General features: G+C 37.3%; 1 protein-coding gene across 1 annotated transcript in view; it reads right to left on the bottom strand.

Moving 5' to 3' along the window:
* Positions 1-11,634: 11,634 nt before the first annotated feature.
* Positions 11,635-14,062, bottom strand: part of prep.S (prolyl endopeptidase S homeolog) — a 55,301-nt gene continuing 52,873 nt past the window's right edge. The window contains exons 14-15 of the mRNA XM_018265411.2: positions 13,158-13,314; positions 11,635-12,216 (exon numbers count right to left, since the gene is read on the bottom strand). Coding sequence (XP_018120900.1) covers positions 11,922-12,216; positions 13,158-13,314 — 452 coding nt within the window. The 3' untranslated portion in view covers positions 11,635-11,921. The remainder of the gene's footprint in view (positions 12,217-13,157; positions 13,315-14,062) is intronic.

Genomic DNA, 14,062 nt, shown 5'->3' with positions numbered 1-14,062 from the left:
CTCCAGCAGATAATATCGCTGGAAGAACAATCTGTAAATAAAGAGCTATCTCGCCAGCAAAATAGAACAAAACAGGCAAGAGGTTTGAAAATGGAGAAATGATTTCGAAAAGGATTAGTGAACAGGTCTGGCATTGGATTCACGCAATCATAATACAAGAGAACAATTATGCTCCCATGTTTGCAATCAGATGCCTTATTTGTAATTAAACTTTTGAACTGTGGCATATTATGCATTTGAAATAAAGCATCTGTTGAACAACTTTCTGAATCTAATCTGGAAAGCAGCTTGCAAATATTGGGATTGATGTAAAGATGATAAGGATGACTTGTAGTAAATGTGTTTAAAATAGAAAAGAACTATTTGCTAGTGGACTTAAACAGCTGCAAGGTGGAGTTGAAAAGGTAAATTAAGCCAAAGGCTATCAATGTGATTTTCCAGTCTCTCCTATTATAACTTGAAGGATTAGGCTTTATAGCAGGCAATGCATTGATCACCATTCACCTTTATGGAGGGCAGTTATAATACTGATGCCAGTGCTGCTTTGTTAAATATATCTATTTTTAGGTGTCAAGTATTAAATGTGGCACTGCTTTCTACCTTGATTTATAGTAATTTGGGCAACTGATTGAAGCTCTCATAATATGGACAATATGGACATAGTTTTCACACCTTACTCAGCAGTGCATGTTTTCCAAGACATTCTCATTTACATTCGAGGAGAATGAAGGGGAAATTCATAGCATCAAGTGAAAGAGTTACCTACAAAATCCAGGCACAGCCTTTGAATACTCATGGGCAGGTACCTTTTTGCTCAGACCTCGGCAGCTATCAGGAGACCCATTTTCAGGAGAAGTCTTGCCATGACTGCCATGACTGTAAAACATTACTTGTTATTTATACAGCTTCTCGCATATGAGACATTGTTGAAAGCTGACAGGTTAAAAAAAAGACATTTTATTCACTGCAGTGTATACAAATAGGTAAAACATCCTAAACACTGGCTGAATGCAGAAAAATGGGTCAGTACTTTCAAGGGACTCTTTCAGGTTCTCTGGGAAGACTTAGATCATTAGGCTTTCTCGAGAATAAATGTTATAGTTCTCTTATATATTTATATATATATATATATATATATATATATATATATATATATATATATATATATATATATATATATATCTCTGATATTGCCTTAAAGGAGAACTAAAACCTAATAATGAATATGGCTAAAAATTACATATTTTATATACTGAACTTATTGCACCAACCTATAGTTTCAGTGTTTCAATAGTAGCAATGATCCAGGACTTCAAACTTGTCACAGGGGGTCACCATCTTGTTGAGAAGCTGATCTTATGGGTTGTCGCAAATTATTAAGCAGAAAATGTTTGCCTGTAATATAAGCTGATGCTATAAGGCTGATTATGAAATTCTGATGCTAATTGCACTGGTTTCTGTGCTGACATGTAGTAATTATCTGTATTACTTACTAATCAGCTTTATATTGTGACATTTATATTCTGTGTGTACTGTATCTTTTAAGTCATCCCTAAGCTCAGTAACTGACAGAGTGTGTTCAGTAAATCAGCAAAAATAGAAATGGGGAGCTACTGAGGCATATTTGGCGGCACATATCTTCCCTGATAAATGGCTGTGCTTGCCTTGACTTGGTAAAGAACATAATGTAAAACATTTATAGCTTACTTATTTAGTTAAGCTTAAGTTCTCTTTTAAGTGTCTCTTCTCCATCTTGTCTTTCTCTTGCTCCATAGTGTATTTTGTGTATCAGAGACCAAAACTGCACTGCATATTATATATGTTGCTTAATGAATCCAAACAAATATAATGGAGCAGAATTCTGTCCTCCCATGAACTCTTACCTTGTATAACACAATATTTTACAGGGCATTGTTTCTGCAGACTGTAATTGCTTATCATCTTATCAGTACTTGGTCATGTGAACAGGCACTTTTATACCCGAAATTCACCTTATTTTATTAAGGTATTAAGTGCCATTCACATTGTTAATTGCCAATTGCATAATGTTGAACCTCAAAGGCAAATTCATTGGGGCGAATTTGCACAAGTGATTTGCAGCACTTTGTGCCACTTTGTCAGGCGCTTACCACTATGCTAATTCATTAAAATGTGAAGTTACGTCTCAGCAGCCGAACGCTGGCGAAATTTTGCTAGTGTTACTTCGGCATTGTGAGAATTTCATAATGAAATTTCGCTAGCGTTCATTTATGCCTAGCGAAACTTTGTTAGTACTCTTACGCTTAGGTCAATTTGAATAGGGCGGGTACATTAAAGTCACATGGACGTCTTTATTAGAGATGTTGGTGCAAATGCTTGAAGTGACTACTTTTTATTACAAATGTCAAAGGAACCATAATAAAGACAGAAGAGATGATCGTATGCCCTACACATAAGCCCACTATAAAACAAATGTGGCATGCCCTTCAAATGTATGGAAAATAAAATTCACGCAAAAATCTTTAATAGTTAGGACTTTTGAAGGCAATCCCACATTAAAAAAGAAAAAGTCACCAGCGTTTTATACAACTTTAATGCATTTCCGGCATACAGGATATGATGTCACTGACATAAGATTGAGGAAGATGTAGCTTTGTTTTATCAGTTTGCCTGGTCTAAGGTGGAGAAGTAAACTCTGATGAAAAAGGAAACGTTCAGTAAGATTTGCATCTTAGTGACAAGTAAAAAGTCACGTGGCGATAGGGTGCGACAAACGATAGTGATGGTCTCGTTCGCTAGTGGATTGTCCTCTACGCCTGTAAGTGAACTGGCGATATCCCAGCGGATGAGATTTCTGGCAAATTGTCGATAGCAACGGCCACTCTGCCCTTTAGTGAATCTACCCCATTGTCACACTGCCAGTTTCATTATAGAAGGATACTCACTGATGCCCACAGCACTGCGTTTATTCCCACCATCAGGCGAATCTTTGCTTTACTACCTCCCTGTCAAAAGTTTGAACAAGCCTTGTATTGTGTGAGGTGCTTGTGGGTCTCTGTACACTGAATTCTGAGACATCATCTATCCTGCATCTCTTCTGCTCTAAAACATTTTGTGTTGTTGGTTGAGACATAGGTATTTCTTTCAATGCCCACTTCTACATTATTTTTATTCTTTTTGTAAAGGATCCATTAGCCAACTCTCTGTCCAAGACCAACGAACCTTAGTTCATAAATGTCATCCATGTCTCTCTATATATCCACAGGATGAAAAACATTCTTTTACGCAATAGAATCGTTGCTGGCAATAAATATTCTATTTACAGAAGCTAGATATAATGGTCAAATGTTTCAGAGACAAAATTCAATTTACTATAAAATCAGGCTGACATGAAGCTGAAATCCCCCTGCAGGACCTTATCACTGTTGGCAGACAGCTTAGATGTTCAATTCTGAATTCTCCCTGTCATGGTATAAAAAATGAGAAGCAAAAGGAAAAAATGTAGATTGAATATTCAGTGGGAATGAACCAAAATGATAACTCACCCGCTTGAAGACAATTAAATGAATCTGTTTTCTGTTTGGTTCATTGTGTCCCTTGCAAAAGCAATAGTGTAATCTTTGCAGAAATAATGTTGACGTACGTTCGATTTTGACGCGAGCGAATTTATTCGCCACTGACGCATTGCGAAAATTTGCCGCAAATTCACGCCAGGTGATTTTATTTGCCCATTACTATAAAATATATCTGAAACAAAAACATCCCCTAGCTTTCTAAATATATCTGTATAATTACTTCTATTAAAAATTACATTAAAAAAATAATTGACACCATACTGGTAAAATTTTATAGTGTGTATGTGTGTGCAGAATAAAAAGCTTTTATACAGACCAATTCTATGTAATAGGAAATGCAGCCTGCCATATAAATCCAGCATTCTGTTTCTATATAAAATATTACAGACCATTTTAAAACAACCACATTGCATTTTTGACAAAAGAATTAACTATAGAAACCTCTACCAGGTTGTAGTTGCAGACTGTAAGATGAAAGTGAAAATGCAAACAATGGTAAATTGCTGGTCCCCTGGGAGCCTTCTAGTTAAAGCCTGAATAGGATTGAAGCTTTTTAATATCCTTGTAGGTTGCACATGCTCCTTTTCTAGTCAAAACCTATTATCATGGAATAAAACATGAACCGGCAGAGACAGAGTCTAAAAGATATGGAAGTATCTTGTAGATTGATTGATTGGTGCACAAGGGAAAACATTTTTTGATCCTTTTTTCCTGAAATATGAAAAGTATATTTCTCACAGTCTTGCTCGTCTTTATCACCAGTAGTTTTAGTGGTTATTCTCTTCTATGAAGCAACTATACAATGTAGGTTATACTAAATAAACTGGGTGGAGGAAAGTTGTTTTAAAACCATTAAGTGGTGAGCACAACTTTCCCTTGTTTGTTATAGTTTATACAAGAGCAGTGACCAGCTCCATGTTGTAGCTCCCACCCTTTCCAGCTATAGTCAGGTGATCCCAGTGGTGGCCAATAAAAGGAGCAAGTAGCAAGTAAAACGTAGTCCTTGTGACTTTAGGTAGTTGGCCAGCTTAAATATATTGCAATATATGGACCGAGAATCCCTGTTTTGTGTAAAGGGGGGGGGGGGGTTTTTAAGTAGCTTAATGCACAAAATGCCTTAAAGGGGACCTGTCACCCAGACATAAAAAGCTCTATTCACATTAAACATGAAAACATCCATACCTGTTATAGAAGGTATTTAACAATCTCAGCTGTCAATCATATATTGTCTGCCCCACCTCAATGCCAACAGCCAATTACTTTCACTTTCCATTCTGTACTTCCTAGATGTCACTCCATTTCTCTCATTCCCTCTCTCTCTTTACACTGTCTAATTCTGTAGCCAGTGCCTGGGCATCAGGTGCCCCACTCTGGGACATAAACAAGAGTTTTGGATGATGCAAAGCCTGTATTAATAACAGTGTTCACAAAATGGCTGCTGTCTGAGTGATGTGTATGTGTATTTTAAAGACTGAAGGAATCAATAGTTTAATAATTTATATGGTGTAAGTGATGTTTAGTTTACTTAAAATACACAATAGAAATTCATTTGGAATTATTTCTTAAGGTGACTTAATGTATTCAATTTATTTTTATTGGGTGTGTGCAGAGGAATTCTGGTCTTTTCCTGTATGAATTTTGTGGTACCACCCTCACTGCACCCCCAATTAATAAATTATTATTATACAATACAACATTCCCTTTTTTGCTGTATCAGTAATACACAGTAGGGCACTAATGCAAGTGCAATGCACTTTATTTTACCTGTCCAGCTTGTTTCTCGAGATATGTACCTATTTTTATGAGCTCACTTCTGATTACTGATTTATTGGCACACCTGAGGGAATTAATGCTAATATCAGTTAGTTGTGTTATTCATCAGAAGATATTCTGTTTGTAATTAATTTATTGGGAGTTCAATTTATCAGGTGCTGTGATGTGGACATGGCTGGACCATGAAATGGAACCATTTAACCTCCTGTATAGGAGTTAGTATATATATAGTTATTAGGGGAAAAAGTTGTAGCAGAGTAAGAATTGTCAAAGGTTATAGAGGTCATATTTATGGAGAATTTTACTTATATCGGATTGTGTAGCTTGAAAGAACGGGGTATATAGAGTTGCTTTCTGTAGTTTTCTACACTATTAAAATCAACACCAATTATTTCTGAGTTTGGAATTTGCAATTTTACAAAATGGTTGATTAAGGAAAGGTTTTTTTTTTCTTCTTACAAATAAGAGAGAAGTAATTTGATGTACAGTTAAGTTCAGAATAATAGCAGTCTGACATCACTAACCTGATCAATCACTGTTTTGGTAGGAATTATATTTCTACATAATTTCTAAATAATTTACTAGTAGGTGTAGTAGAGTAATAGAAAACCAACAGAGCCAAAAGTCACAAAATGTTTGCTGCCGATTCTTTGTAATTGAATCATTAATTGAGGCTTGTTCAAAATAATAATACTTGTTTCAAATAATAGCAGTGTGGTGTTAAATTAGTGAGGTCATTCATTCTGTGAAAAAAACAGGTGTTAATTACGGCCTTTATTAAGGAAGGAAGGCAGCAAATGTTGTGCATGCTGGTTATAGTGCATTTCTCTCTGAATATCTGAGTAAAATGGGTCGTTCCAGACATTGTTCAGAAGAACAGAGTAGTTTGATTAAAAAGTTGATTGAAGAGGGGAAAACATATAAAGAAGTGCAGAAAATTATAGGCTGCTCAGCTAAAAGATCTCAAATACTTTAAAATGGCAAGCAAAACTTAAGACATGGAAGAAAATGGAAAACTACCATTCAAATGGATAGAAGAATAGCCAAAATGGCAAAGCGAATGATCATCTCCAGGAAGATCAAAGAAGATCTAAAGTTACCTGTGAGTACTGTTACAATGAGAAGACGTCTATGTGAAGCCAAGCTATCTGCAAGAAGCCTCAGCAAAGTCCCATTGTTGAAAAAAAGACATTCTGAAGAGGTTACAGTTTGCCAAAGAACACATTGACTGGCCCTAAAGAGAAATGGCGCACCATTTTGTGGACTGACTTTGTTATTTTTGGGTCTAGGGGCTGCATACTTTTGTCAAATGACCCCCAAACACTGAATTCAAGCCACAGTACATTGTGAAGACAGTGAAACATGGTGCCACAAGCATCATGATATGGGGATGTTTCTCATACTAGGATGTTGGGCCTATTTATCACATACCAGGGATCATGGATCAGTTTCAATACATCAAAATACTTGAAGAGGTCATGTTGCCTTATGCCGAAGAGGAAATGCCCTTGAATTGAATGTTTCAACAACCCCAAACACACCAGTAAACGAGCAATATATTGGTTCCAGACCATGTAATGGAGTGACCAGCCCAATCCCTTATTTCAATATAAAAATTTGTGGGGCAGACAAAAATGTTGTTCCTGAGGCAACACCAAAAAAAGTGGAAGAATTGTGGAATGTAACAAGTGCCAGAAGTTGGTTGACTCCGTTCTACACAGATGTGCAGCAGTTCTCAGCAACACTGGTTATACAACTAAATATTAGTTCAGTGATTCAAAGGAAAGCAACATCTTGAAATATTTTTAAGTTTATACAATGAATGGAGGCCCGGACTGGCAATCTGTGGGTTCTGGCAAATGCCAAATGGGCTGCTATAAGATGCCATAGAAAGTCAGTATTTAATGGGCTGGTGGGGGCTGGGTGGGTCTCTGTGTGGGCTGATTGGGCCTCTGGGTACCTGAAATGCCAGGGTCTATTTTAATTCTCAGTCCGGACCTGAATGAATTTTTGAGTTTGTATAGAATAATTTAGAAATTGCCCCTTTCACTTTCTGTATAGGAATAATCAGGCCCGGATTTCTGGCGAGGCCATAAAGGCCCGGGCCTAGGGCGGTGAAATCTTAGTGGCGGTGTGGCATCCTAAAACTGCATTGGGAACTCAGAGGTCTCCAGTGCTATCATCTCTGCTAGCGTGCACCTGTGGGGTGCGCACAAGCGGGGGCGGGCTCTAGGTCCCTGAGGCTGAAAATCCGGCCTTAGGAATAATGCAAATTTGATAAATGTTTTGAATTGATATAGAATGTGCAATTTTCTCAATCAGGGTCGGACTGCCCCTCCGCTGCCCCCCTGCTGCTCTGCCTGGCCAACACGTATGAGTAAGCAGGCATGCGCAAATGTGCGTGCAAATGAGCGCATGAGCGTATGAGTGAGTGCACATATGCATACAAGCGCACTGTGTCACGGAAAAAAGAAGGCAGGGTGCGGAACTGGGTCGGAGGGGCCCACAAGAGCCTGGGACCCACAGGGTTTTTTCCCGGTGTCCCGCGGGCCCATTCCGACCCTGTTCCCAGGGCCGGATTTACATAGTGGGCGCTGCTAGGCCCACTGCCGTTCATTGCCCCTGTCCCATCCCCTTAAGGGGATTGGTGCACTGGAAATTAAAAAAATGATTGTATTCCAGCACATCCCAAGTGTTTTTGAACCAATGTGGGTGTGGTTGGGTACTGATGGTACTGATTTCTTGTCATGTTTGAGCTACAAATGGACCAAACATGGAGCAGCATTCGTTTTCCTGTTTAACTCAAGAAGTACGTTCAACAAGGTATACTGGCCCTTTGATATGAAATGTTAATCCAAAATGAAATATATGAGCCAGTACTACAGAGACATAATAAATTACATTCTGTGACTGTTACCATTGGTTAAGCTGGTAATGTAAACTGATGGCTTTAAGCTTAAAAACACATTAAAGGAGAAGCAACAACTTATTGTGCTTTACAGTATATAAACAGATAAACTTTTTTTGTACATATCCTTAAAAGGGATCTTTAATTCCTTCGAGAAAATGAAACCGACATAGCAATCTGCCAGACGCTGCATTATTTATAGCGGTTACTAACTTTATTGCAAATGTCACTTTCCCTACACCAACATTGTTTCTGTTTTGTTCTTAATTGGCCACCCATGGGTAGTCAGTCTTGTTTGGACCAAACTGGTTGACCAACTCTCCTTGTGATGGCCTTTAACTTTTTTTTTAGTTGGAATGACCTACATATGCATAAAATACCTTTGAGTAAACACAAGTGCTCAAACAATAAAGCAGTGGGACAAATATAATCCCTGAAATAATATTCCATTGTCAAAGATCAAATGATGATCAGTGCATTGCCTAGCAACTGGAGGCATGTCAAATATGAGTTGGTGCATAACTAGCTGAAATTATCCCAAAGGGTGTTTTGGTCTTATGAAGTACCTTTGTGGGTGTCTTCTGGGTACTCTCATAATCCAAATACATAGAGGCAGGTGAATGGACTCCTGATAAAACTGACCCTACTGTGTGTTGTATGTGAATATGATCAGGACTATAGACTGTAATGCCCACTGGGGCAAGGAACTATGTGAATGAAGTATAATCTCTGTAAGGGCTATATCAGTGATATACAAATAATGAATATAATAATAAGGTGTAGGACCAAACATTGCAATAGTGACTAACAATACAGTAAAGATACAGTGCATATTAAAACAATCACCATGGTAAATGTTATTAGTCCACTGAAAACAGTGATGAATGTTCACTAATTTACATTGAGGTGAATTTAGTTTCTGTATTTAAACCCTATCCTGTGAAAGGTGTAATATATAAATGGTTGCACCTTATTCAGGCCTTACTGGAAGTTAGTAAAGACATGAACAAAGAGCTGACAAGTGAAAAAGGGCCTATGAAATTGAATAACTATAATTCAGTCTCTTAGCATGTCCTAAAAGCATTTCAAAGAAGTTGCTGTTTGTATTGTCTGGGGTTTTCATGTCAAATAAAGTTCATTAACTCAAGAGTGCTGAGGGTAAGTAGTTTGTATAATAAATACTATATAGTACTACTTGCTCTAAGCACATAAAAAAATCTCATCATTCTGTTTTGATATCCAATATTTTTTTAAGAATATTAGAAAGCACCATTAAGCTTTTGTTGTTTAGCCAAATTCCCACTTATTTCAATTGTGGACGAAATTGAACATTTATATATTGTATCCTGGTACATATCCTACTTTATGGCTTTAGTTTGAAATTGCACTGTAGGTTAAACACATGGAAACAACTTTTAAAACGAAGCAGTTTAATGAGGATTTGTGTATAGGGACCCCTAGGTTTGGTAAGTCCCTATGGCTTTAAATCCCTACACTCCCTTATCTCCCTAGTTGCTGGGCATATATATAATTATTTTATTTACATATTTGTACTAGTGGCCTACAGGCATATGACCACTACCTGTCATACCTTATCATAGTGCCTGGTTAGTGGTTGATCCTTCTCTTTGGCTTCTGGTTGATGACCCAGCTGGATCAGTTCCAGGGAGCCTGGGTACACCAGGGCCCAGTAAATCTGTTCTGCCCTAGAAGGACCAGTACCTCTAGTGATAAGTCAGGGAGCAGGGACCCTGTGAATGCTAGAGACAGGTTATATTCTTTTATAGTAGTCTCTAAGAGAGTAAGATAGATAAGTTAAATAGCATGAGCAGTCCTGTGCTCCTACTAGGATTGTAGTAGGGAGTTGGTCTCCCCTAGGCTCGTAGTCTGCCTATAGTGAAGGCCCTACAGCTGGATAGGGAATCAGGCTTTAGATTTATTCTGATTATTCCACTGATTATGCCACTGTATGGGATCCTGCCCATCTCTGGGCATTCTATCCTAGAGGTGTACCTTGAGCTTCCCTATTTACGTCCACAAGGAGTCACACTGTCTCTGTCTGAACGAGAGTATAACCCTGTGGATCATTTGCCTCTGACAAATAAACTTGTTCTGTTGTTTGCTGCAAGAACCTTTATTCTTGTTTTTGTGCACAGTAGCCAATGTGAGATGTAGTACAACTATACCTTTCCTTTGTGAAGGCCCTGCTTTGGGTGTTTAGAGTCAAGTGTAACCCATGCTCTACTGTTTGGCTGGACATAGCCTATTTTAACCCAAAATAGCGTTACAAGTGGTATTAAAACATGGTCTAAGCGGGCTTACCAGGCTAAAAAATTTCATTTAATTACTGGCAACTGATCTCAACAAGAGCACAAGTTTATTAGAGAATTAATTTAGCATCATCAGAACTGGCTAATAAATGGTTTGTACACATCGTTTATAGTATTTAGCTATATGTTTCACATGCCTGGTCAAAGGCTTTATCACTTAATCTTAAATCTGATTTTAGGAAAGAAAAAAAGCCAATCCCACATGGGGTGTGTAATGAGTAAAAATGTAACAAGAAGATACTGTACTTTGGTATTGTATTTATTTCTATGGTATTAGCATCATGGGAAATGCAACATGCTTATTAGTTTTGTATGATGTATAAAAGATCATTGAATCTATGAAAGTATGTATTACGGATTCAAATGAACGGTTAAGACTGTGTTGCCTGCATATAGGCCTGAAATGTTATAAATGTAAATAGATATGATTTGCATGGCTAAGTTTGCAATATAAAGTAGTTGGTTTGCCCTACACTATAAAATGTTCAGGAGACCTTTTCTTTATTTATATATAGATGGATTGACTTTGACTAGCAATATAATCCTTGCTTTATTTGCTGCTCTGCTACTTTGGTAGTAGCTGAGCCTATAATTAGAATTATTAAGCACACAATGCCAGAAGGGCTGATAGATAATTAACATTACTAGTTTTGTTCAGTTTTCAATACATGCATTCAGACCAATATATTTGTTCCAAGGATATCCGTGCAGTCATCAACCACTCATGCTGGAAAAATTCATCTGTTGATAGACCACATCTTCCAGTGTATATTTATAAGCAGAGGAAGAAGTTAAGAAGAACCTCTGTTCCACTTCACTTCAGTCTGTTCTGCTTGATGGGGGTGCTGGCCCAATGAATTGAACAGTAGAATGGTGTCTATAATGTGTATGACTGCTGTATGAGTGCTACTATCTGTTCATTCTACCAAGTACAGATCAATCAGGTACTTACTAGTATGGCTGCTTTTAGACTTCAAAGGAATGAAAACATTTTAGACAGCATTGAGTCTCGAGCCTCCTACAAGGATACATAGATCCCAAATCATGGCCAGTAAAGTCATACCGGTAATAAAAAGAGGAAAAAGCACATTGGTTTATTTGATACGACCCATAAATATTTTCCAAATCGATATCAGTACATGAACATTTAATCGTTACAAGCAGCAGGAGGACACGGTATAAACAGCATATAACTCCCTCCCACTAGCTTTTTCCAAGGTTATCAGAAAATGACAATGAGGTTATTTGTAAGAAAAGTTGTAGAATGCAATACAGCTCTGAATCCTATATACGGATATGTTACCACACACAATGTGACAAACAAGCCCTTGTTTTCAGCCTGGCACCTTTAAGGTATCATTTTGTCCACTGGAAACCTAGGCATTGTGCAATAAAAGCAAACATATCAGACACTTCTTCAATGACTTTGGCAGTTGGTTTCCCTGCCCCATGGCCTGCCTTAGTGTCCACATGAATAAGCAGTGGATTTGTTTGGTTTGGACTTCTCCCCACAATGTGTTGAAGGGTAGCGATAAATTTCAGGGAGTGCAAGGGCACAACTCTGTCATCATGGTCTGCTGTGAGTAGCAGCATGGATGGGTACTGAATCCCATCTTTCTCTGGCACCTTGATGTTATGTAATGGGGAATATCTGCAACAACAACAATAAAATTATATATAAATTAACCAGTCTTTCAAAAAGCATATAATACAGGTATGGGATCTGTTATCCAGAAACCTGTAATCCAGAAACCTCTGAGTTACGAAAAGTCTCCCATAGACTCCATTTTATCCAAATAATCCAAATTTGTTAAAAATGATTTCCTTATTCTCTGTAATTATAAAACAGTAATTTGTACTTGAGCCAGATATAATTAATCCTTATTGGAAGCAAAACCAGTCTATTGGGTTTATTTAATGTTTACATGATATTCTAGTAGACTTAAGGTTGGAAGATCCAAATTACAGAAAGATCAGTTATTCGGAAAACCCCAGGTCCTGAGCATTCTGTATACGGATGTATTGTTGGTATTTGTTGCGTATTTATTCAGGTGGGGTCTGTGGTTCCATGATTTCTGCAGCAGCACAGCTAAACACTTGAGAGTTATTATTACATTAGTTTGTATTCTGTGATAGAGATACGGGGTTAAGTCAACAATGGCAGCTTTATAAATTCACTATTTATTTCACACCTAATGCTTACATGGTCAGGTTCTTTAAACTGTGAATGCATAAGATCACAAGTGGAATCAATTTTAAGCAAGTCTACTAACACAAATTAGGAATATGGTGTGCCCTAAAACACCAGTTGAGTATAAACAAATAAGGACTTGATAACAGATGGGCTTTGTTATCAAACACACAATGAATAACACTGCCATTTGTCCTCTATTGTAATGGGGAGCTATTTATGGACTTATTTAGACTTGTCTGAAGTATATTTTTTGTTAAACCTGAAATAAGCAAAACAACACATCACCTGGGTATGAGACATATATATAAGAATAATGCAGTTGTCTTTTTGTCTGAAGACACCAGTCATTCCTGTATTGTTTTTTTCTATTTTTTAAGGTTGAACAATTGAAAACTTACTTGATAAGCCAATCAAAGTGCTCTTTCTTGTCTGAGCAGCCATAGTCTGTTGTCCATGCATGGCCGATTGTAAATTTGTGAAATTTTAACATGTCCATCACACCAACTTGAGCAATGGCACATCCAAAAAGGTCAGGACGCTGATTGACACATGCCGCTGTAAGAAATTAGTAAAAAATAAGCATAGCTCATAATGTATTATAATATATTACAGAAACAATGGCTATACTGATGCGCAAACATTTTGCAATATTTTTATACTATCTGAAAGCAGTCTATATGTTGCACTTAGATTCTATCCAGTAGGTTTAATGCATTTCCAAATCTTCATTCCAAGTTTCTGGTGTCTCAGGAAATGGAATCTGGGAAGCATAGTTTAGTTTGTGTAACTAATCGGAGCATAGCAGTCTGTATTGTTTTTCTACTCTGGAAAAGAAGACACTAATATCTGTATGCACACAAGATGGGGGTACCGGGATACATTATATATATTGGTGGGATCACAAAAAATGATGTAAAATGAGGGGAAATTTTTTCACAGTACATAAAATACATTGAGAGACAAAGGTTTAGTTGTCTCCCTCATCTGTAATTAGTAAAAGTAACAGGTTATGTGCCTTCCTTATGCCTCTTACAATCCATATTTATTTGCTAAACATTCTTTCTAGCCACTTGTTGCCTAAACCCCTCCTGTTAACAGGTCAGACCTGACTAATCTTTTGCTATGTGTACTCATACTCATCATTCTGTTGTTGAGAATATTATTGAAAGTGGCACTATGCAACCAAATATATCAACAAAATGCTTTAATTAGGGGAGAGTTATAAAAATAAGACAAATGTAGGACTGTATGTGAAGAATGCGTTTATAAATGGGCTATGGTGAAGTTATAAATCAGTTTACAT

The sequence above is a fragment of the Xenopus laevis genome, chromosome 5S (genome assembly GCF_017654675.1).
Source record: "Xenopus laevis strain J_2021 chromosome 5S, Xenopus_laevis_v10.1, whole genome shotgun sequence".
Taxonomy (NCBI): domain Eukaryota; kingdom Metazoa; phylum Chordata; class Amphibia; order Anura; family Pipidae; genus Xenopus; species Xenopus laevis.
Note: the sequence above shows the minus strand (reverse complement) of the source record. Positions and strands in the feature narration are given on the sequence as shown.